The sequence below is a fragment of the Prinia subflava genome, chromosome 12 (assembly GCF_021018805.1).
Source record: "Prinia subflava isolate CZ2003 ecotype Zambia chromosome 12, Cam_Psub_1.2, whole genome shotgun sequence".
NCBI classification, from domain to species: domain Eukaryota; kingdom Metazoa; phylum Chordata; class Aves; order Passeriformes; family Cisticolidae; genus Prinia; species Prinia subflava.
Window position 1 is genome coordinate 12,265,631 of NC_086258.1, and position 19,938 is coordinate 12,285,568.

General features: G+C 63.5%; 2 protein-coding genes across 10 annotated transcripts; both read right to left on the bottom strand.

Annotated features, from left to right (window-relative positions):
* Positions 1-2,754: 2,754 nt before the first annotated feature.
* On the bottom strand, positions 2,755-15,212 carry CEP131 (centrosomal protein 131). Of its 4 annotated transcripts, none has more exons than XM_063409523.1 (27): positions 15,089-15,212; positions 13,559-13,751; positions 12,863-12,948; positions 11,983-12,097; positions 11,763-11,875; positions 11,546-11,659; positions 11,275-11,451; positions 10,973-11,090; positions 10,089-10,205; positions 9,274-9,442; positions 9,036-9,136; positions 8,753-8,935; positions 8,249-8,440; positions 7,997-8,134; positions 7,596-7,721; positions 7,401-7,517; positions 6,493-6,522; positions 5,970-6,072; positions 5,556-5,757; positions 5,251-5,358; positions 5,013-5,130; positions 4,831-4,905; positions 4,611-4,753; positions 4,177-4,354; positions 3,936-4,078; positions 3,309-3,369; positions 2,755-3,222 (listed from the first exon to the last, which is right to left on the bottom strand). In XM_063409523.1, exons 1-27 carry the CDS (start codon positions 15,199-15,201, stop codon positions 3,154-3,156), a joined length of 3,402 nt encoding a protein of 1,133 aa, XP_063265593.1. In that variant the 5' UTR covers positions 15,202-15,212; the 3' UTR covers positions 2,755-3,153. The 4 variants fall into 4 exon arrangements, with proteins under 4 accessions (XP_063265593.1, XP_063265592.1, XP_063265595.1 ...); XM_063409522.1 differs by having other exon boundaries at positions 8,249-8,443; XM_063409525.1 differs by lacking the exon at positions 6,493-6,522 and having other exon boundaries at positions 2,757-3,222.
* A 649-nt stretch (positions 15,213-15,861) lies between these two features.
* Positions 15,862-19,784, bottom strand: TEPSIN (TEPSIN adaptor related protein complex 4 accessory protein). Of its 6 annotated transcripts, none has more exons than XM_063409556.1 (13): positions 19,698-19,784; positions 19,421-19,493; positions 19,077-19,168; positions 18,887-18,980; positions 18,679-18,746; positions 18,499-18,577; positions 18,320-18,391; positions 17,945-18,145; positions 17,682-17,853; positions 17,332-17,445; positions 17,118-17,196; positions 16,902-17,036; positions 15,862-16,652 (listed from the first exon to the last, which is right to left on the bottom strand). In XM_063409556.1, exons 1-13 carry the CDS (start codon positions 19,737-19,739, stop codon positions 16,221-16,223), a joined length of 1,653 nt encoding a protein of 550 aa, XP_063265626.1. In that variant the 5' UTR covers positions 19,740-19,784; the 3' UTR covers positions 15,862-16,220. The 6 variants fall into 6 exon arrangements, with proteins under 6 accessions (XP_063265626.1, XP_063265623.1, XP_063265625.1 ...); XM_063409553.1 differs by having other exon boundaries at positions 16,869-17,036; XM_063409555.1 differs by having other exon boundaries at positions 17,332-17,448.
* Between the last annotated feature and the right edge of the window lie 154 nt (positions 19,785-19,938).

Genomic DNA, 19,938 nt, shown 5'->3' on the forward strand with positions numbered 1-19,938 from the left:
GGACCGGCGTCCTCCCCCCCGGGATGCGCCGCCGCCGCCCCCGCGCGGTCCCGCCGGGATGGATGGGGCCCCTGGAGGGCCCCCGGAAGGGAACGGGACCCCCGAGGGGCAGCCGCCCCCCAGAGTGCGGACGGGACCCCCCGGGAGGGGGCTGGGGCCCCCCAAGTAAGGAACTGCTCCGGTGCTGACCCATCCCGGGCACCGCCGGCTTCCCGCGACCCGGGATGGGGCCAGGGACGGGAAACAGGGATGGGATGGGCAGCTCTGCCCCCCGCCAGCCCCTCAAGCCCCCGCCAGCCCCCTCACACACACACCTTGCACCCCATCTCTGCCCTGTGGCCCAGCACAGCCTCACCCTGCACTCCCCAGTCCCATCCCGAGGGGGAGCGGAGCCCCCCAGCAGCCCCAGGCCCGTGGTGTGGGGTCCCCCTTGGGCTGGGGGGCTGCCCCATGTGGGGCCATGGCTCGGCCTCATCTGCTCGATGCCACAGCCCCTACACATGGCAGTGTGCACTCCAAACACCCAACAGTCCCAATTCCTTGGCAGGGAACGTCCCACAGCTTCACCCACTCCCCCAGCAGCTCCCAGTCCGACCCTGGCAAAGCTGTGGGTGCCACTGGTCACTGAGCCCACCTGGGAACCAGGCTGGACTTCCTTCAGGGGGATGGCAGGATGGTCCTGTCCCATCCTGTCCCATCCCATTCCTGGGAACCCCCTTGTCCCACCCCTTGCTGAGCTCAGCTCTGAGCACGGGGCTCACACATCCCCACCACCAGTTTGAATATTTAAAGCCAAATTTTGCGTACACGATTAATTTTTTACAAGCCTTCAAGCCTGCACAGAACAGCACCACGCTGCACATGTCACGTTGCCACAAATAGATACAGGCCTGGAAAAATTACCGGCTGCTGGGAGAATAAACACGTTGGAGCCAGTTTCTCCCTTCTCCCTTCTCCCTTGCCTCCGCATTTCTCTGCTCTGGAGCAGCTCTGTCCCACAGGAACCCCCCAGTCCCTCTGCCAGGGGTAGCAGACCACTGCTGATGCCCCATCACTCATTTTGGAGACCCCTGGCTGGGGTCATGGGCACCCCACTGCTCCCTTTGTCCCCTCCCTCCCCCACCGGGTCCCTGGTCCTTTCTGGATGTGCAAATGGCCATGACCCCACATATGGGACACCCTGAGCTTCATCAGCCTTCCTGGGCTCAGAGCAGCCAAAGGTGGCACTGACCTGTGCCAGAAGCATCTGGGGTCTCTCAGAGCCTTGGTGCCACCGGTGCCCTCTGGACCAGCCATGGTCCCTTGGGAGGGGGTGGCCTCGTGGCACCGGGGTGGTTTTCAGGGCCAGCCCCACTCCCTGTGCGGCTGAGCTGGCACTGCCTGAGTCACAGCCAGGTGGGAGGGGGTGGGCGGCTGTGCCGAGCCCACACCAGGCACCCACCAGGCCCAGCCACCCCCAGCACCCCCAGCACACTCAACTGGTCCCCGTGTGGGTGGGACAGGGAGGAGCTGAGGCCTTCCTGGCACTGGGAAGGGGCAGGGGGGCTTTGGTGGGTGGGAGGACTCACCCAATGTTGTGTTGCAGGTGGCAGCCCCAGTGCCCAATGTCCTTTTCCTCCTATGTCTGAGAGAGGGTGGGGTGGGGAGGAAAATGAGGATGATGATGGGGATGAGAATTAGGACTGAGCAGATGGAATTAAGGATGAGATGGGAGAGAAGACAAGGCCAGAAATGGAGACTGGGGATGACACTGGGATAGGGCTGGGTTAGTGTGTGCCTGCCCAGCCCTGCTGTGCCACCCTGCCCTCCTTGGGAAGAGCCGGAATCCTCAGCTCAGCTGGGACACCAAGCACAGAACAGCACCCTCTGTGCCCACCACAGTGACACCCCCAGCAGCCCCATTTGACACGTCCAGGAGGAGAGCTGAGCTCTGTCATGGCCACCCAAACCCACCACCTGCCCTGAGCCCCCTGCCACTTGTCCTGCTCCCCACTAGATTTCCAGCGTGGCTGTAGAAGGGAAAATCCCAAAGAAGAATCGATGCCCAAAGCCCAGGGAGCCCCTCAGGAGCAGTCCTGAGGTCGGGGCTGCGGCAGCGCTGGCCTAGCCCCGGCAGAGGCACAGGGTGGCACCGCTCCCCTGACATCCCCTCCCTGCCGGGGCAGCGCCGCTGCCGCCGCCCCAATTAGCAGGGGAGATTACAGATCCTTCCCAAGGGGAGATTACCCTGCTCGGATCCTGCCACTTGCTCCGGCTTCTCGGCTGATTTGTCTGGGGCTGCAGCTAATCCCCTCCCGGGCAGACACCAGATTGAGCCGCGATTCCCGCGCGGTGGCTGCCAAAAGCCTCCTGCGCTCCTGACCCCCCTCCCGGCCCGGGCAGCCCCAGCTCATCCCCTGACCCCGGGGCAGCGGGGCACGGGGCTCCGGGGCTGGGCAGCTTCGGCAGAGCCTGGCTGAGCGCCCGGCGTGCCGCGGCTCGGCAGGGACAGCGACAGGGACAGGGACACGCGGCCCGCGGGACCCCCGGGTGCGGGCGGGGGGCGCCGGCGCAGGCACGGACAGCCAGCCGGTGGAAATCCGCATCCTCGTTATGCAACGCGGCTGATTTATTCATGCCTGAACCGGGCACTGGCCTAGAAATTAGCCCGGGCGATGCCGGGGAGGGGCCGGGGAACTGCCGGAGCACACGGAAACAGATGCCACCGGCCCAGCCCAGGCATTTCCCGGCCCTGTCGGGGGTGTTGAGGAATCCGCAGGTAGCAGAGGCTGTGGGATCACATCCTGCTCTGGCTCTGCCTCACTGCATCCTACTGGATATTTCAGTTTAGAACGGGAAGCAAGGTGCAGATTGGGGTGCTGGGCACCCTCAGAGCAAAGGGAGGGTCCTGGGATGCAGGAATGCGGTTGGGAAGGTGGGAGTGGGCATGGACCTCGTGGAAGAGCCACTCGTGCCCTGGCACTGATGTGCACAACTACAGAAACAGCTGTAGAAACCAGCAGAGATTTATTATCAGAACAAAACTCCCAAACATCTAAAGGCCACCAAGCGTCCCAGCATGGCCAGGGCACTGGGACCAGGCTGTGGAGAACAAGGGAGGAGGGAGGGGAGAGCCCAAGCCCGCCCCAGCCCGCTGCCCGCCCGGCAGGACGGTCACTCTGCGGCCAGCTGCCGCTGCTGCTCCAGCAGGGACTCCAGCAGGTTGGCTCTCTGCACGGCCGCCTGCAACGGGGCACAGCACAGGGGACAGAGAGCTGGCAGTGCCCGGCACAGGCACAGCCAGGGCGGGGCAGGGAGCCCTCACTCACCTCGTACTGCTTCCGCAGGCTGCTCATGCTCTCCTCCTTCCTCAGCACGGCCGCCTTCACCCTGACATGGACATGGGGGGCTGAGCACCCAGTGCCACCCACGGGGCTGGGCCCTGTCCCAGGGTGGGATTTCAGCCCCGGGAGCTCAGCCCCTCTCCCCCAGCCAAAGCTGGGCTGCAGGTGCCATCACACACTGCCAGCACTCCTGGCACCCATTGGTGGGTGCTGTGTAGTGGACTGACTTCTCTTCAGGAAAAAAGGCACATTAGCTTCCTAAGGTTTAATTATCATAGCACTTTGGGGATGTCCCAGCTGCCCTCAGCCTCTGTGGCTGTGCCCTGCCCCTCTGGAGAAGTCTGCAGTCACAGGTATCATGTGTGAGCCCCCGGCAGGTGACAGTGATCCTGGCCAGGGCTCCTGACAGGGAGGAACACAGGGCCAGGCTCCACTGGCCTCTCCTGGCACTCCTGTTCTCCATGTGGGCACAGGAGCAGCCCTGGCACAGAGCAGGCCAGCAGTGACAAGGGACAGAGGATTCAGGGTGGCTGAGCAGTCTCCTCTGCCTGGTTTGCTGGGACAGGGCTGGATGCAGCACTGAGCTCCTGCACCAGGCCTGGGCTCCCTCACCTCCTGTGAACCTCCTCCAGCTCCCGGTCCTTCTCCCGCCCCAGCCTGTCCAGCTCCAGGTGCTGCCGGGCCCTCAGCTCCGCCATCTCCGCCTTCAGCCGCGCGTTCTCCTCCTCCGTCCCCACCAGCCTGTCCGCGAATTCCTGCCAGGTCACCCCCGTCAGGCTCTGTGCCCCTGGGACAGCTGTCCTGCACATCCAGGCACGGGCCAGGCAGGGCCCCGCCTCTGCTCCTCGCTCACCTTCCGGATCTCCTCCAGCTCCTGCTCCTTGTGCTTCAGCAGCCCCTGCAGCCGCATGCTGTCCCCTTCCAGCTCGGCCAGCCGCCCCTTGAGCTCATTGCAGCGCTCCTGCAGCTTCCGCTCCGACCGCTCCAGCTCCTGCAGCTCCACCTCGTACTTGTCTCGGATCCTCTTGATCCTGTGGGCAGCAAGGACAGGCAGCCTGGCTCATCCCAGCCCCTCTCCTGCTGCAGGAGGGACCAGGGCACAGCAGCGAGGGCAGAGCTGTCCCACAAGAGCTCCAGGGCTGTTTCCTCAGGTGAGAGGTAACCTCTGTTCCTGTGAGCTGCTCCCTCCTGCACTAACACTGCTCCAGAGCTCAGTGGAGAGATGCCCAGGGCACAGGGAAAAGGGACCAGCCCCTGGAGGACCTGGGACCTCCCTTTCCCCCTCACCTGTTCTCCGCTGCCCTCTCACACTCCTCCTTGGCCAAGGACGTGTCAGCCTCCAGGCGCTGGATCACCAGCTCGATCTCTTTGTCCCTCTCCTTCCTCATCTCCTCCCGCAACTCCCGCTCCCGAGAGAGCAGCCAGGCTTCCTGGAATGGAGACAGCAAACGTGGCCTCAAATTCCTCTCAGAGCCCATAGGTGCTACCTTTGGAGGACAGCCATTACCTCCTTCTTGACATAGTTGGCCTCCCAGGCCTGCTTCTCCAGCTCCAGCTGGTCCTTCAGAACCTTCAGTTCTGCCTGTGAGAAAACAACAGCTCAGCCCTGGAATGGCTGGGGCTGCCCCTGTGGGTCCGAGGCTTGATGGTGCCAGCACCCAAAGGGCTGGAGGTGAGGGGAAACCAGACCTGGTGCCGCCTCTCCTGGTCCTCCTTCTCCTTGGCGTACTCATCCCGCAGTGCCCGGGTGAGGGCTGAGCTGTTGGCCTCCAGCTGCCGCCGCAGCTCCTCAGCCTCTGCTCGCTGCCTGCACAGACACAGCCCCAGCATTCACACCAGCACCTCTTCCCAGGGGAGCCTGGCCAGGGAGCAGGCCCACAGCTCCAGGGCTGCCCCAGCCCGCTCACCTGGCTGCCTGCTGGCTCACCTGGCTGCCTGCTGGCTCAGCCGCTCCTTCTCCTCGGCCACCTCGGCATAGAGCCGCCGCCGCTGCAGCTCCAGCGCCTGCTCCTCCTGCTCCAGCTGCTGCTCGCACCTGTGGGACACACACACACTCCAGGGATGTGCCTTCGAGCACACCCTGCCCCTCACCATGCCAGGGGATTCTCCCAGCTCAGCGGCATCGCCCACCCGAGGCTGGCGGAGAGAAAGGGGCTGCTCCCCGTGGAGCTGCAAACACCGGGATCCCCCCATCAGGCTGGGGCTGGGCAGCACCCCGGAGCTGTGACACACCTCTGGCGGGCCCGCTCCCGCTCCCGCTGGCTCTGCTCGTCCCTCTGGCGCTCCAGCAGCCCCCGCAGCTCCTGCGCCTGCCGCCCGTAGCGCTGCGCCGCGCGCTCGTCCGAGCGCAGCAGCTCGGCCTCGTGCAGCAGCTTCAGCTGCCGGATGTCCTCGCGGTGCTTGGCCAGCAGCTTCTGGATCTCCGGCTCCAGCCCTGCCACGGCGGGAAGGACGGGCACGGCTCGGCCTGGATCCCACCCGGCGCCCTCGGCCGCCTCAGAGGGGCCACGAGCACTGAGGGGTTTTCCTGCCCTCTGGCATCTGCTCCTCCAGAAACAGGGAGCGAACACCGCCCACACCAAGGAGCTCTTCCCAATCTCTGGCACTGTCCCTGCTCCAGCTGCTGCTGGGGGAATCTGCCCGTACCTTTCACCGTGATTTCTTTGATCTTTTTGGTTTTCTCCTCAATCCACTTCTCCCGTCGGACTTTCTCAGTTGCGCTCATGAGTTCCTTCAGTTTCTTAATCTCCTGTTTGGAAGCAAAAGGGAAAACCTCAGAGAAGCTGGGAGAGAAAAGCCCTGTGAGCCTGGGAGCCAGGCTGTTGGGAAGGAAGCTGTGGAGCTGTGCATGGATACGTGCACAGCCCTGGCCAGGTGAGTTCCTCCAGCCCACAGAAGTGGCCACACACTCCCCCAGTGCCTTCTCCTCAATCCCCTTGGCAGAGCTCACTGCCAAGACATGAGAACACCGATGGAGGGGGAAGGGGAACTGGGGGCTGCCCAGGGTCCCTGCATGCAGGGCAGCCCATCTGGCCCTGTGTGATGGTGCTTTCCTCTCCAGCCTTCCCTCTCCCTGCCGTGAAGAACCCTCTGGCAGGGGCTGGAGCAGGGCCAGAGCAGGGCAGAGGGCAGAGGGCAAGGCACAAAAGAGAGCAAAGACCAGATTTACCTCACAAAAGGGGCCCAAAGTGCGCCAGACCTGGGGAGAAAGAAAGGAGGGGATGGAGAGAGAAGGGGAATGGTGGGGGAGAGGCAAATCCACACAGCTGTGTCTGTGGGAGCCACGGGCAGGGTAGAGATGGGCAGGAGTCCATGGGGGCAAGGGGAGACAGCACAAGGGACAAGGACAGGCACAAACCGAGGGACTGGCCAGGAGCCTGCGTGGTTGGAGCCTGCTCTGGAGACCAAGGGACCCCCACGGTCTGGCAAGGCATGAGCTCAGCTCCAAGGTCAAGGACGAGCAGGGACTGGGATGGCAGAGCTGGGATGAGCCCAGTGGTGCTGCCTTCCTGCCAGGCCTGGCACAGGGCAAGCTCAGCTGTCTCCATCCACAGGAGAAGCAAAACTCCTCCGTGGCATTGGGCTTGTGCCAGCACTGCACCCTGGTCACCCCCAGCCTGGGAGAGCTCTGCCTTCAGCGGAATCATGGAATCACAGAATGGTTTGGGTTGGAAGGGACATTAAAGCTCATCCAGTTCCAACCCCTGCCATGGGCAGGGACACCTTCCACTATCCCAGGTTGCTCCAAGCCCTGTCCAGCCTGGCCTTGGACACTGCCAGGACGGGGCAGCCACAGCTGCTCTGGGCACCCTGTGGCAGGTGTGTGGGAAGGCTCTTTCCAAGCACAGCCTGGGAGCTTACACTGTCCCTTGGTCAGTGCCATGCTCCTGGCCCTGGGCAGCAAAGGACAGGAGCTTTTGGGGAGCCAGGACAAAGTTCTGTGGTGACAGGGACCTTCTGTGCACAGGGAAGAGCTCCTTGGAGTGTCCAGATCCCACTGAGGTGACAGAGACTGTACTGCTCCCATCTGAGCAAAATCAGCATGCACGTGTCTCCCCATCGTCCCTGTCCCCTCACCAGCTCGTGCTGCTCCTGCATCTGGGTGATCTTCTGGCCATACTTCTGGTCCACTTGTTTCAGCTCTGCCACCACAGCCTCACACTTCTCACTCAGCACCTTCTTGTCATCGAGGAGCTGGGCAGGGCCAGGAGCTGGCATCAGGCAGGTGCAGCCACCTCAGCCTCTGCCTGCAGGAGCTGGGGTGAGGGATACCTGGTCAATGAAGGCCAGGTGCCTCTGGATAGCTGCCTCATACTGCTCCCTCTGCAGCCTGAGCTGGTGGCTGAGCTCCTGCTCCGTCTGCTTGACGTGTCGGTCAGTCAGTTCCCGCTGCTGAGTCTGTGGGGAGCCAAACAGCCACGACATGGAAATCACCACCAGGCCAGGAAAACGAGGGACAGAGCTAAAGCAAAGCCCTGCTGCTCACATCTCCCACCCCTGTGAGCAGAACACCCAGCCCCTGGGACAGAGGAGCAGGGAGTTCGGCCCAGGTCCCAACTAGATGATCTTTAAGGTCCCCTCTAACCCAAACAATTCCACGATTCTGTAAAATCAAAGGACAGTCCTGATCGTGTGCTTCACAGCCCCAGAAATCACACGTGAGGCTGACACACCAGAGCAGTCTGCAGCAGGCTGATGGCTCTCTTCTTCTCCTCTACTTCCAGCTTCAGCCTCATCATGGAGCTTGTCACCTCCGTGGCAACAGCTGACACCTGCTCCACGTGAGCCAGCTCCTCTTCCAAGAGGAAGCCCTGCCACAGCAGGAAAAACACGATGGAAAGGTGGTGGAACCAGCCAGAACGAGGACAGGGACACGGGGCATGATTCCCACCAGGAATGGATTCCCACACCACAGATGGACTCACCTCCCGCTGCGTGGCGGAGGCAGCAGACCTGGGCCTCTCCTGCTCTGACTTCTCCATCTCATCCAGGAAGCTGATGATGCTCTGGAGCTTGGCCTCTGAGAGCAGAGCCCCGTCCTCGGGGACCCCCGGCGGGTGGTTCAGCTTCCCAAACTTCTCCAGGTTATCAGCAGTCAGGGAGTTGGAGCTGGGCTCCTGCTGGGAATTCACCGTGGTGAATGAGCACCCAGGGGAAGGCTCAGGAGAAGAAGTGCTGGCTGTTCTCCACCACTGGAGCCTAGTCCTCCCACTGTACCCCAGTAACCAGCCTGATCCTCTGGGCTAAACCCTGTCCCACCACCAGGGTTGCTGTTCCTTGCAAATGTCCAAACCCTCAATGCACCAAACAATTCCTCCACCACCTCCAAACTCCTCCATCACCCACTCCAAGCTCCTCCACCACCTTCCCTGGCAGTGCCCGGCTGTTTCTCACCAAGGATGGACACAGCAGTGTCACCCCCAGCTCACCCTGTCCATCCAGGCATGTCTGTCCTTCCTGAGGAGCTTGGGCGGGGGCAGCAGCTCCGGCTCCTCCTCCAGCAGCCGGAGTGTGTCCAGCAGCTCATTGAGCGTGACCTTGGAGGGAGCCCTGCTGCCAGCAGTCACTGCTGTCTCCAGGTCCTCGTTACCTGTCCCCCTGGAGCTCACATCCTAAGGGAGACGATGAGAGAGTTTTCTGGGCCTCCCCAGAAGCCAGCAAAGGCTCAGAGCAGCTGCTGCCAGGGCCCCCAGGAGGCACAGCCAGACCCACCTGCAGTTTGTCCTCTGCCCCGGGGTCCGGCGAGGGCACAGAGCCAAGAGCTCCCAGGGCGCTTCCCTCCAGCTCCCCGGCTGCCAAGGGGGAATTGGCCTCTGCAGGAACCAGACTGTTCTCAGGCACTCGCCCCAGCCAGCCCCTGGGAAGCAGCTCCTCAGAGCAAACAGCTCCTTGATCCCTCCTTCCCCTCACTCCCAAAGCTTCAGGGACACCCCGGAGGGGAGGGACTCACCGGCGTTGTTGGCTTTGGTGAGGCTGCCAGCCGGGCTGGCATTCCTGGCTGAGGCAGGTTTGGCACCAGGCTTCTTCTTGGGCACCCTCCTGCTCTCCTTCACCAGCACCAGCTCCTCTGCTGAGCGCTTCGTCTCTGAGGCCTTTTGGGCCCTTTTCTGCTGCAGCTCCTGCGGGGACAGAGGAGCCATCAATGTCCTGACGTTTTGGGAAGGCACAAGGCTGCGTTTGCAAGGCTGTGGCAGCGTTTTTGTATCCTCCAGCTGCTCACTGATGTGTCTCCCCCAACCCCCTCCCCCCCATGGAACATGATTCCAATTAGGGCAAAGAAAATTTGGGGTTTAAAACATCCCCAGATTTACTGCCAATTCCTGCAGCCTGTGCCAACCCCATCTGCACCACCAGCTGCAAGAGCAGGGTGACAATGACGTGTTGCTTCCTGCCAAGGGACATGGAGTGGTACTTGGCCCTCTCCAGAGGGACCCTGCACCTCAGGAGGGTCCCATTCCCAGGGCATGCACACCCTCGGCCATTCCACAGAGCTTGGAGTCCCCAGGTCTCAGCGTGGTCACCATTTTCCTGAGAACTGCACAGAAACCAGCGCTGCCTTCCCAAGCTCAGAACGAGCTGCCAAGGCTTGGCAGCAGCACAGCAGGAAAGCGCTCTGTGCACCTCCATCTCCGGAGGGAGCGCTCCATTTCCAAGGCTGGCTGTGATCCTGCCCTGTGCCAAGGCTCTGGAGATGCAGAGGGGCTCTCACTGCCTCGCTGGATGATGCCAGCAAACGGTGTCACACCAGCCTGGCCCTGGCCCTACCTGGATGGCAGCGTGCCGGGCCAGGCGCGCCTTCTCCTCTCGGATCTTCCGGCGTTCCTCGTCCTTCCTCTCCTGCAAATCCAGGATATTCCCCTCTCCCATCCTCTGCTGCCTTTCCTTCCAGAGAGGAGGGACAAAAATGTTACTGAGAGTTCTCCAGCACCCACCACTGAGAGGTGTGAGGGGCCCCCACCCCTGGATCACCCCAGATCCAGGATTTGCATCCTCCCCTCTGTGCAGGTGAGGAGCCCTCGGCACAGCTCCATTTTGGAGCAGTTCATTTTCTTCAAATCCTCAATGCAATTATTATTATTATTATTATTATTACTATTATATCATCATCTGGGTCTGCAACCACCGAGGAGACAAGGCTTAAAAATAGACTCACACGCAAGAGCAACAGAGCTTTTCATTACTGGGATAAATAATTGAACACAAAGAAACACAAATAGCTGTGAAACCTTGTCACTCTAACAAGCCATCTCATTAGGGATTCATTAGGATGAGCCGAGATGGGGCATCCCTTCTCTGGCCACCAGTGTGGCCCAGACAATGGCAATTCAGGGAGACTTCTGCTGCTGCTGCCAGTGTCTGACTGCTCCCAGTCAGGGGGCTGGGGCAACTGGAGCTGTGTGGTGCTGAGCCTTTGGGCCTCAGCTCCTGCTGGAACCCAGCCCAGGCTAATCCCTGGACACAGGCAGCACAGCTCTGAGGGAACAGGACCTTCCCCAGCTCTCTGGGCATGGAGGGGCTGGCTGGATGCAAAGCCAGAGCCCCCTCGACTCTCACAATCCACGTCTGGGGACTAAAGGGACCCCAACTGCGTGGCCAGCGGGACGTGGGTGCTGGGTAGTCTGGGCTACAGAGCAGGGGACAGGACCAACCTCCCTCTTGGCAGCCATCAGGCGCCCCAGGGCCGCGGCCGCCGTCCTGTGCCGCTGCGAGTGCCGCCGGTACCAGCGCTGGATGGTGACAGCAGCCAGGTTCACCTGCTGGATGAACCTGTGGGGACAGGCAGGGAGGCTCAGCACGGGTGCAGCAGAGCACAGACGGCTTCCCCACAGCACCGGGGCCTGCAGGTGCACTAGGAGGGGCCTTTCCCCAGTGTGAAATCCCACAGGACAAGAACAAACTCCCCTGGAGCTCCTCACAGCTCCTGGCACCGTCCTCCTGCCCCTTCCCTCACCTCTCGGCCTCCTCCTCAGTCACCTCCCTCCTCCGGGGAACGCTGCTGCTGCTGCTGCTGCTGCTGCTGCTGTTGTTGTTGTGGGTCATGATGTTGTTGCTGGAGAAATTCTTCTGAGACTTCACCAAGCTGCTGCTGCCTTCCCCGTCCTCGTTCGAGGTCGCTTTGACGACATTGCTGGGACAGAAGATGAAGTCACTCAGCCCTGTCCTGTGCCACACACAACTCCATGGCCAGCCCAGCTGCAGAGCCAGGACACCCCCACACTCACTTGAGGGAACTGGGAGCCTGGTTGGAGCTCTTGGGAGCAGGGCCCTTCTCAGCAGTGGAGTAGTTGTTGTGCACCATGGTGGTGACGCAGTTGCCCATTGCGCCCTTGTTGCTCCTTGTGTGGAAAATCAGGAGCATCAGAAACAGCCCCCTCCCCTCCCCGGGTGTTTTCTCCATGCAGTGCTGCCCACCCTCACCCCCAGGACCCCCTGTCCTACCTGTTGTTGGCAGTGAAGTTGGCAGCCAGGAGCACTGTGGCTTCCTTCCTCCTCATGCCCGAGGGTGGCTCGTGGGAGCCGGTGGGCCCTGGGAATGCCCGGGGCTGGTCATCCTGCCACGGAGTCAGCAGGGATAAGGGCACCAAACCCACCTCCTCAAAGCCCACCAGCAGCACAGAGCTGACCTGGACCGCCCACTCCCACAGCCAGCTGTCCTCACCAGGATATTCCACGTGGTTTTCTTTTCTGGGGAGGTTTTGCTCAGAGTTGCCAGTTTCTTCCTTCCTCCTGGATCACTCTCAAAGAAGGCCAGGAAGTCTCCTGTCTGCTCCGAGCTTTATCCAGACCCAGGGAAGGCAGAGAGGAGGGAACAGGGGTTCAGGGATATCTCAGAGCCACAGGACACACTCTGGCTATGCAGGGCACTTGGATACTTCAGTGTGACACGGGAGAAAGGGGCTGGAGAATTGTTACATGGCCACAAAATCCACAAATGACTCATTTTTACACAGAGCTTTGGGTTCCAGGGTGGTGTGTGGTGATAGGGACAGGCACAGACCAACGGAGAATGGAAAATCCCAACTCAGAGGACACTGGGAACAGAGAACTTCTGTCTCCTCACACAGCCCAGTTATGGCCTGGAGGGTCCATGAGGGCTGTTGGAATCAAATGGAATGTTTTTTGTCACAGCCACAGAAATATATTCCATTTCCCCAAATAGAAATTCTTCCCTGTGATGGCAGGGAGGCCTTGGCACAGGCTGCCCACAGAAGCTGGGCACTACTCTGACAGAGAAGTGTCCCAGGACAGATTGGAGCAACCTGGTCTCATGGAAGGTGATCCTGCATGGGACTTTAGGGTCAGGCTGTTCTGTGATCCTATGAAACCCTAAACAAGGGACCTCCTCTTCAAAAAAATAACCAAAGTGCCAGACCTTGGTTTTCCAGGGCTAGGTTTTAACTCCTGACGTGCACGTCAGAGCTCAGGGTATTTTGGAAAGGCTCCTGTTCCTCCACAGGACCAGGGAGGTTGGGCACACGGGGGGTGTCCCCCAGTGCCCCCACAGGACAGACGGACACACGTCTGTGCTGCAGCCGTACCTGTGGGAGCTGTTCACCCGCTGGTTCACCTGGGTGGTGCTGTTGGACCTGCGCAGGTTGTTCATGGCCCGGGACCCCGCCTCGTCCTGCGGAGGGCAGGGATAAATCCAGCAGGGACATCCAGCAGGGGCACAGGGAGGCTCCCCCACCCTTCACCCTGCGGGACACGGAGCTCCCAGCACCCCGGGGCTGCCCAGCTCTCCTTGAGGCAATGACGCCTCGCTGCGGGCGCTGCTGAGCCAGCAGGAACGCGTTCCTTAGCACCAGCTCCCGGGAACAAGGGAATGCTGCCAAGGGATTAGTCAGCACGGAGCTCAGACTGTCTGCTGGATCCTGACGGAGCCCAGCAAGCTCCTGGGGCTCGCTCCCTCTGTGGAACCCCCAGCCAGGAGCCCCCACTGCGGCAGGAACAGGGGGTGCTCCACGAGGGGCAGGCTGGGCCTGACATCCCAGCAGGAGACACCAGGAAATCGGGAGTTTCCAGATGGAAACTGGCACAGGGAGGTGAAGGGCAAGGAAGGGAAAAGATGGAATCCTGGTGCTCCCTATTTGTGCATCGAGCAGAGAGCTGAGGGCGGTGCCATGACAAAGCCAGGCTGGTGCTGGGGGAACCACAGCGAGAGGGACGTGGGCACGCCTGGAGCCATCCCACGCCCCAGTGCTCCCTGGCACAGGAGGGGAAGGACAGGGGCTCACCGGGGTGTTCCTCTTGGCTTTGCCGTTGGCAGCCACGGACACGGAGCGCGCCATGAGCTTGGCAGGAGAGGCGCTGCCGGGGCGCCGCGACACCGGCGCCGGGAGCCCCGTCAGGATCAGCTCTGCCACGTCGGAGCTCTGCACGGAGCAGCAGCTGCGGGTGCTCTTCATGCTGGAGCAGGAGGAAGGAGCCCTGGAAGCACAGAGCAGAGAGAGGGGAAAGATGGAGCACCCAGCCTCGGAATGCTCCGGCAAACACTGGCACACAGAGCTGGAACTGCTTCCCAACAGGACAAAACACCATCCTCCAAATTGCCACGTGGCAAATAACCCCAGCACAGCCCTAAAGAGGCTCCAGGTGAACTCCCCAGTGCTTTCACCCAACCCTCCAGCTGTCCATGAGCTGCTGTCACATTTATGGGCCGGGATTCCAGCAGAGGACTAAAGAGAGGGAAAAACCCTGCTCCCCATCTCTGGATCTGTCACTCCACACAGCCCGTGGCTGTCAGAGGATCACACGGGCCCAGAACAGCCCCATCTGTACAGGCTGGAGGTTCAGCTCACCCCACATCAGGCTGGGATGCTGAAGAACCTGAGCAGCTCCCAAGGGATCCTCCCTGCCAAGCTCCCAATCCCTGCCAAGAGTCTGTTCAGAAGTGTCTGTGCCTTCTCAGGGGGCACAGGAAGAGCTGGGCCCCCTCCCAGCTCAGGGCAGCACATTCCCACCTTTTCCCCTCTGCACTCTTCAGCCCCAGCGCTCACCCAGGAAAAGACCAGATCACTTTACTTCTTTACATTTATTACCCACACTGGCCCTAAACCCGCTGCCCTGGCAGCCCTGGCTTCCCCCTCAGGGCTCCACCACAGCCATTGGCAATGCCTCGGGCTCCAAAGCCTGGGGAAACAAATGGCTCCCATGGAAACCACTGGGTTCACAGCAGGAAAACAGGCTCAGGAGCCAGGCCCAGCACAGCCCCTCAACTCCCTGAAATTCAGACTCCTGAGCTTTAGAGCCCCCATGGCCCCAACCCCCCTTATGACCCAGAGGCAAGCCCTGGCCTGGAGCTCCCAAATCCCTCAGCCCCTCAGGATCACCCAGGTCCCACCTGTTCCTCTAAGCTCCCAAACCTTGACCCCCAAATTCCCCCACTCCCAAGGCGCAGGACCCCAGCCGCAGGTCCAAGCCCAAGCTCCCAGTTCCTGGATGCCCCCAGGCACCCATCCAGGGTCACCCATCCCCAAGCCCCCCAAGCTCCAGACCCCCACCAAAGGCCACACCCAACCCCAAGCCCCCAATGACCCGCAAACACCAGACCCCTCCTCGGACGCCCAGAAAACCCAGCCCCAAGCCCCCCAGGACCCCAGCCCATATCACCAGGCCCGAGCCCCTCACGACCCAGATCCCTCCAGGAGCCCCCAGGTCCCAATCCCGCCACACCCCAGCCCAGACCCCACGCCCTCCAAGCCCCTTCCAAGCCCCAAACCCCCAGAGCCCAGCCCCTCACGACCACGGTAATGGGCCCCACGCACCCACACGCGGGTGAGAGCCCCGCGCTCCGGGGGCGATGCCGACAGTGAGGCCCTGGCCCTGTGCCCGCTCCCCTGGAACTCCCTTGGCTCTCCTGAGCCCCCTCAGCCGCCATTAAACGCCCCCATCCCCTCACCTACGGCCGCGCGCCGGCCACTCCCACTGGGCAGGGCTGGCGGCCAGCGGCCAATGGGAAGGGAGGAAAGGGCGGGGAAGAGGCACGATTGGCTGAGGGGAAGGAAGGGGGCGCAAATAAGGGGGCTGGATGAGGGGGGGCCGGTCCGTGGCAGGGGCGGGGCTTAGTGGGAGTGAACCAATGGGACGAGAGTGCGGGATGGGCGTGGCTTTGGAGGGCGGGGAAAGGGGCAGGGCTCGGCCCACGTGGGCGGGGCGCGCCATGGGGTTTTTGGGGGGAAAATGGGAATTTTGGGAATCTGAGAGCGGGACTTGGGCTAGTGGGGAGCTATGAGTGGGGGGAGCCGTGAGGAAGATGGGGGAGTCATAGAGCTATCGGGAGAGGCGGGCTGGGGAGGGGGAACTATGGGGCAGGGGGGCTCATGGGATTATTGGGGGCCATGGGGAAAAGTGGAGCTGTTTAGGGGCTTCTGGGGCGGGGGGGGAGCTGTGAGGAAGAGCGGGGAACCGCGGGGCTACTGGGGGGGCTGTAGCATGGGGGAGAACAGTGGGGCAGGGGGAAAGCTGTGGGGCTGTTGGGTGGCCATGGGGCTATAGGAAAATGTGGGGCTCAGTCAGCGGCGCAGGAAGAAGTCACACGTTCCCAGACCCGAGTGGGGTTTATTGGTGGGTCCCGGCCCCATGGGGACGGCATCTGCTCCCACCCCATCCCCACAGAGCCCAGGCTGCAGCTGGGGGCCACCCAAGAGCACTCATGGCCATGCTGGGGTCCCCAAAGCACCCCCAGCTCAGTCCCAGCGGGTCTCACACCCCTGTCCAGCTCAGAGCAAGGGGTCGTGCCCCTCTGCGTGCCCTGGAACAGCACGGACAGGAGAGGGACATTGTCACCTGATGGAAGCCCTGGCCCTTGTGGCCATGTTCCCCCTGAGGCACCAGGACGGCGCAGGCCCCGCAGGGAGGTGGGGCAGAGCCCCCGCAGCCCCCGGGGCCCGACAGCAGCTACATGTTGAGGAAGGCGAAGGCCGACGGCTGCAGGCTGCCCTCCGTGTCCGTCTGTGGCTCCGTGGGCGGTGAGAGTGGCCGGAGCACGGTGCCAGGACAGGCCACCAGCTCCATGCCGGCGAACAGGGACAGGCTGGGCGCCGCCGTGTCCCCTGCCAGCCTGCTGCCCCCGTCCTGCTCGCAGGGACCGGCCGGCACCGCGGCCCCAGGCTGCCCGGGGGGCTCCGATGGCACCCCCAGCTCCTCACCGGGAGCCACAGGGGCCGCAGGGGTCGGGGCCGGGCTCAGGGGGGGCAGGAAGCTCTCGGTGGCCAGGGCCGGGATGTCCATGAGCAGATCCCCGGCTGAGCCCACCGAGGGGGCCGAGGGCGGGCGTGGGGCCCCCGGGGAGGGCTGGGCCCGGCACAGGGCCTCGAACTGCCGCAGCATCTGGGACAGGGGATGGGCAGAGTGAGAGCAGCACCGGCAAAGGGTCCTGGCACCTTTTCCCAGGCAGAGGGACTGTCCCCAGTGTCCCCTCCCAGGGCTCAGAGGGAGCACCACCCTGCCCAGGCTCCCTGCTCCTGGGAAAGGCAGCCAAACTCCTCTGGGATATACACAGAACCATTCCCAAGGGCTGACAAATGTGTGCCAGGAGCCCCTCACCTGGGGACAGGGCACAGGGATCCCCAGAGTCACCTTTGTTGCTCGGTTGGCCACAGGCCCAGGGCTGCCTTGGCTGAGCTGCTGCAGGCGCTGCCGGGTCACGGCAAAGATCTGCTCTGGGGAGAGCAGGTCGGAGCAGCCGAGGGCAGAGATGGCACACATGGACCTCTGTGGGAAAGGGGAGCGTGGCTGAGCAGGGCAGACCCCCAAACAGCCCCCAGCCCTCCCAGGGGAGCCCCCTGTGCTCACCATGCGGATGCTGTCACTGGGATCCTCCAGTGCTCGGCCCAGCAGCTCCAGCACCACCTCACAGTTCAGGAGCCCACACCTGCACAGGGATGGGGGTCACTGTCACCTGCAGCACCTTCCCATCCCCGGAGTCCAGGCCTGGGCAGCCAGGGAAGAGCTCAGGTTGCCCCAGAAGTACCCCCTGCCCGAGGGAGCACCTGCCTCTGACACTTACTCCTTGAGGAAGTGCTGAGCTTCCTCCCTGGTGAGGAAGACCCTGGCCCCACGCGTCAGTCCCGACACCAGGCTCAGCTCCCTCCGGCAGTCACCCGGGCTGTCAGCATCTGCCCTGCTGGGGACACACCTTGTGGGGACAGGGCCCACCTGCTTACTCCTGCTGGGCTCCCTGCACACCCCCTGACAGCCAGGGCAGGGCCCCCGCCCTGAGCAGCTCTGCCCGCCCAGGCAGAACATAGCCAGCAGGGCCGGGGCACTCTGGATCAATGGTGTGGAAAACGAGGGCAGCGCTCCCGGGAATGCCCCTGGGACAGCCCCAGGGCAGGAGAGCCCCCGGGCCTCTCTCACCTGTCGGTGCCGTGGCTCAGCTCCCGGCTGGCCCCGGAGCGGCTGTCGCTGCCGGATTTGCTGCCCGAGTCCGAGGCGCGGCTCCGCTCGTTGCCCTGCGAGGATTCCCGGGAGCTGTGCCCGCTGTCCGCCTCCTCCCAGCCGCCCCCGGCCAGCCCCGGCTGGTGGCTCACTGCAGGGACAGCGCTGCTGAGCTGGGGTCCCCAAACCCCCGGGATGGGAGGGGACCCCCAAACTCCCCCGGCTGCTCGGGCGGGACCCACCTCGGGACGCGCGCGGCGCGGGAGGAGTCGGGGGCGGCACGGCCGGGCTGCTGGCAGGGGATGGAGCTCGGACGGGCTCGTAGGTGTCCTCGGGGAGGTCCCCACGGAGCCGCCGGGGCTCCCCCGGCGCCGGGAGCACGGCCTGGGCCACGGCCTCGGCCGCTCGCTGGAGGCTGCTCAGCAGGGCCTCTCCTGTGGAAGCTGCGAGGGGCGGGCATGTTGGGATCCCCACGGGATCACCCCAACACTGAGTCCCAGGCTGGGAAAGGGGGTGAGGGAACTCTAGGAACTCAGGACGAAGCACAAAGAGACCCCCATGGCCCTGCCCCAGCTCCCAGAGGGAAAGGACCCAGTGAGGGCCCGGCCAGGACTCACCGGAGCTGCTTTTGTCACTGCTGAAGCCGAATCCCTGCAGGGAGCCACAGGGGCTGGGGCTGGAGCCCATCCCTGGGGGCACAGGGAATGTCACAGGGAGCACAGGCTCTCGGGCTCCCCTTCCCCGCTGTTTCCCTGCCCCCTGACCGAGGAGGGCCCATCCTGGGGTCTGTGCTCACCGGCGGGGGCCGCGGGCCGGGCGGGCAGTGCCAGGGGCTGCGGCAGCGGCGCATCCGAGAACAGAACGCTGGCCAGGTCCTGTGGGATTGAGAGAGGGATAAAGGAGTGTGGGCAGCGCTGGGAACCCCAGAGCCCCCAGAGGAGGGGGCTGAGGGCTGCCCTGTCCCTCCAGCACCCACCTGTGCGGCCGCCCGCACCTTCTGGTTCAAGCTGTTGCCGTGGAGGGGGTCTGGGGGCCCGGAGAACACTGCAGACACACAGAGGGGAGGGTGGGGGATGCTCCCAGGTGGGGCAGGACCCTGCTCCTGGTACAGCCCCTGCAGCAGGAGCCCTTCTGGCGTTCCCATGGGGCTGCTGCTGCCCTCCCAAGTCCCCCCAGCCCATTACCTGCAGCCTCCCGGATGAAGCTGGCGTTCCTCTTCAGCTGCAGGACAAACTGGGGGGAGCCTTGGGAGCAGGTGTGCAGCAGGATCTTCAGCACCTGGCTCGGGGGACAAGGACAAGTCACAGCTGCCCTCCCTGGAGTGGGGGGCTTCCCACTCCCATCACCTCCCCAGCGCTCCCAGCACGAACCCACCTTCAACTTGACGTGGCAGGAGCTGCTCTGCAGCCGTGTGAGGAGGTGCTCCAGCAGGCACTGGCTGCTCCCGGGGGACTCGTGGGAGATCTCTGGGGACGGGTTAGGGATCCAGCCGGGATCGGAGGGCAGCAGCAGCAGCAGCTCCCCGACTGCCAGGGATTCAGCCCCTCCCCAGGGTCCCAGCCAGGGCTCGCAGTCCCACCGCTGCCCCCAACCAGCCCCGCAGGCCTCCAACACCCACCACGGCCCGGAGCACGCCGGGGAGCTCCCCCTGTCCCGGGATCCCCGCCCTGTCTCGGGAACCCCCTGCCCTGGGCCCCCCCCGGCTCCCCGAAGGATACTGGCGATCTCCTCGAACAGGTACCCGGGGCAGGGCGTGTCGTCGTCGGCCGTGCCCCGCAGCAACACCGGCAGCTGGAGGAGGAGGGGGCGGCGTGAGAGGGGGCGGACCCGCCCCGGGGCCCGGTGGTGGGGACTGGACCGAGGCCCCGGGGCAGGCCCGGCCCCGTCAGGGCTGTGTGAGGCGGCTGCAGAAGCGAGGGGAGGGGGTGCAGCGATGACGTCGCGGGTGAGCAGTGACGTCACGCCCCGGCCTCCCCCCAAAGCCCCCGTCCGTACCCGGCTCAGGAAACTCAGCCGGTCCCGCAGCGGCGCCGCCATGACACTGCCCGCACCGGCGCTGCCCGGTCCTTCGGCGGCGTCAGGGAAGCGCCTCCCGGAAGTTGTTTTAGACCAATGAGATGGCGAAGCTCTGCCGCTCAACCAGTCATCGGTGAGAGAAGGCGGGGCTCCGGGCGGAAGAGCCTCATAAGGTTGACGCCTGAAGGAGGCGGGAAATAAACAACCGGCATTTCCGCCA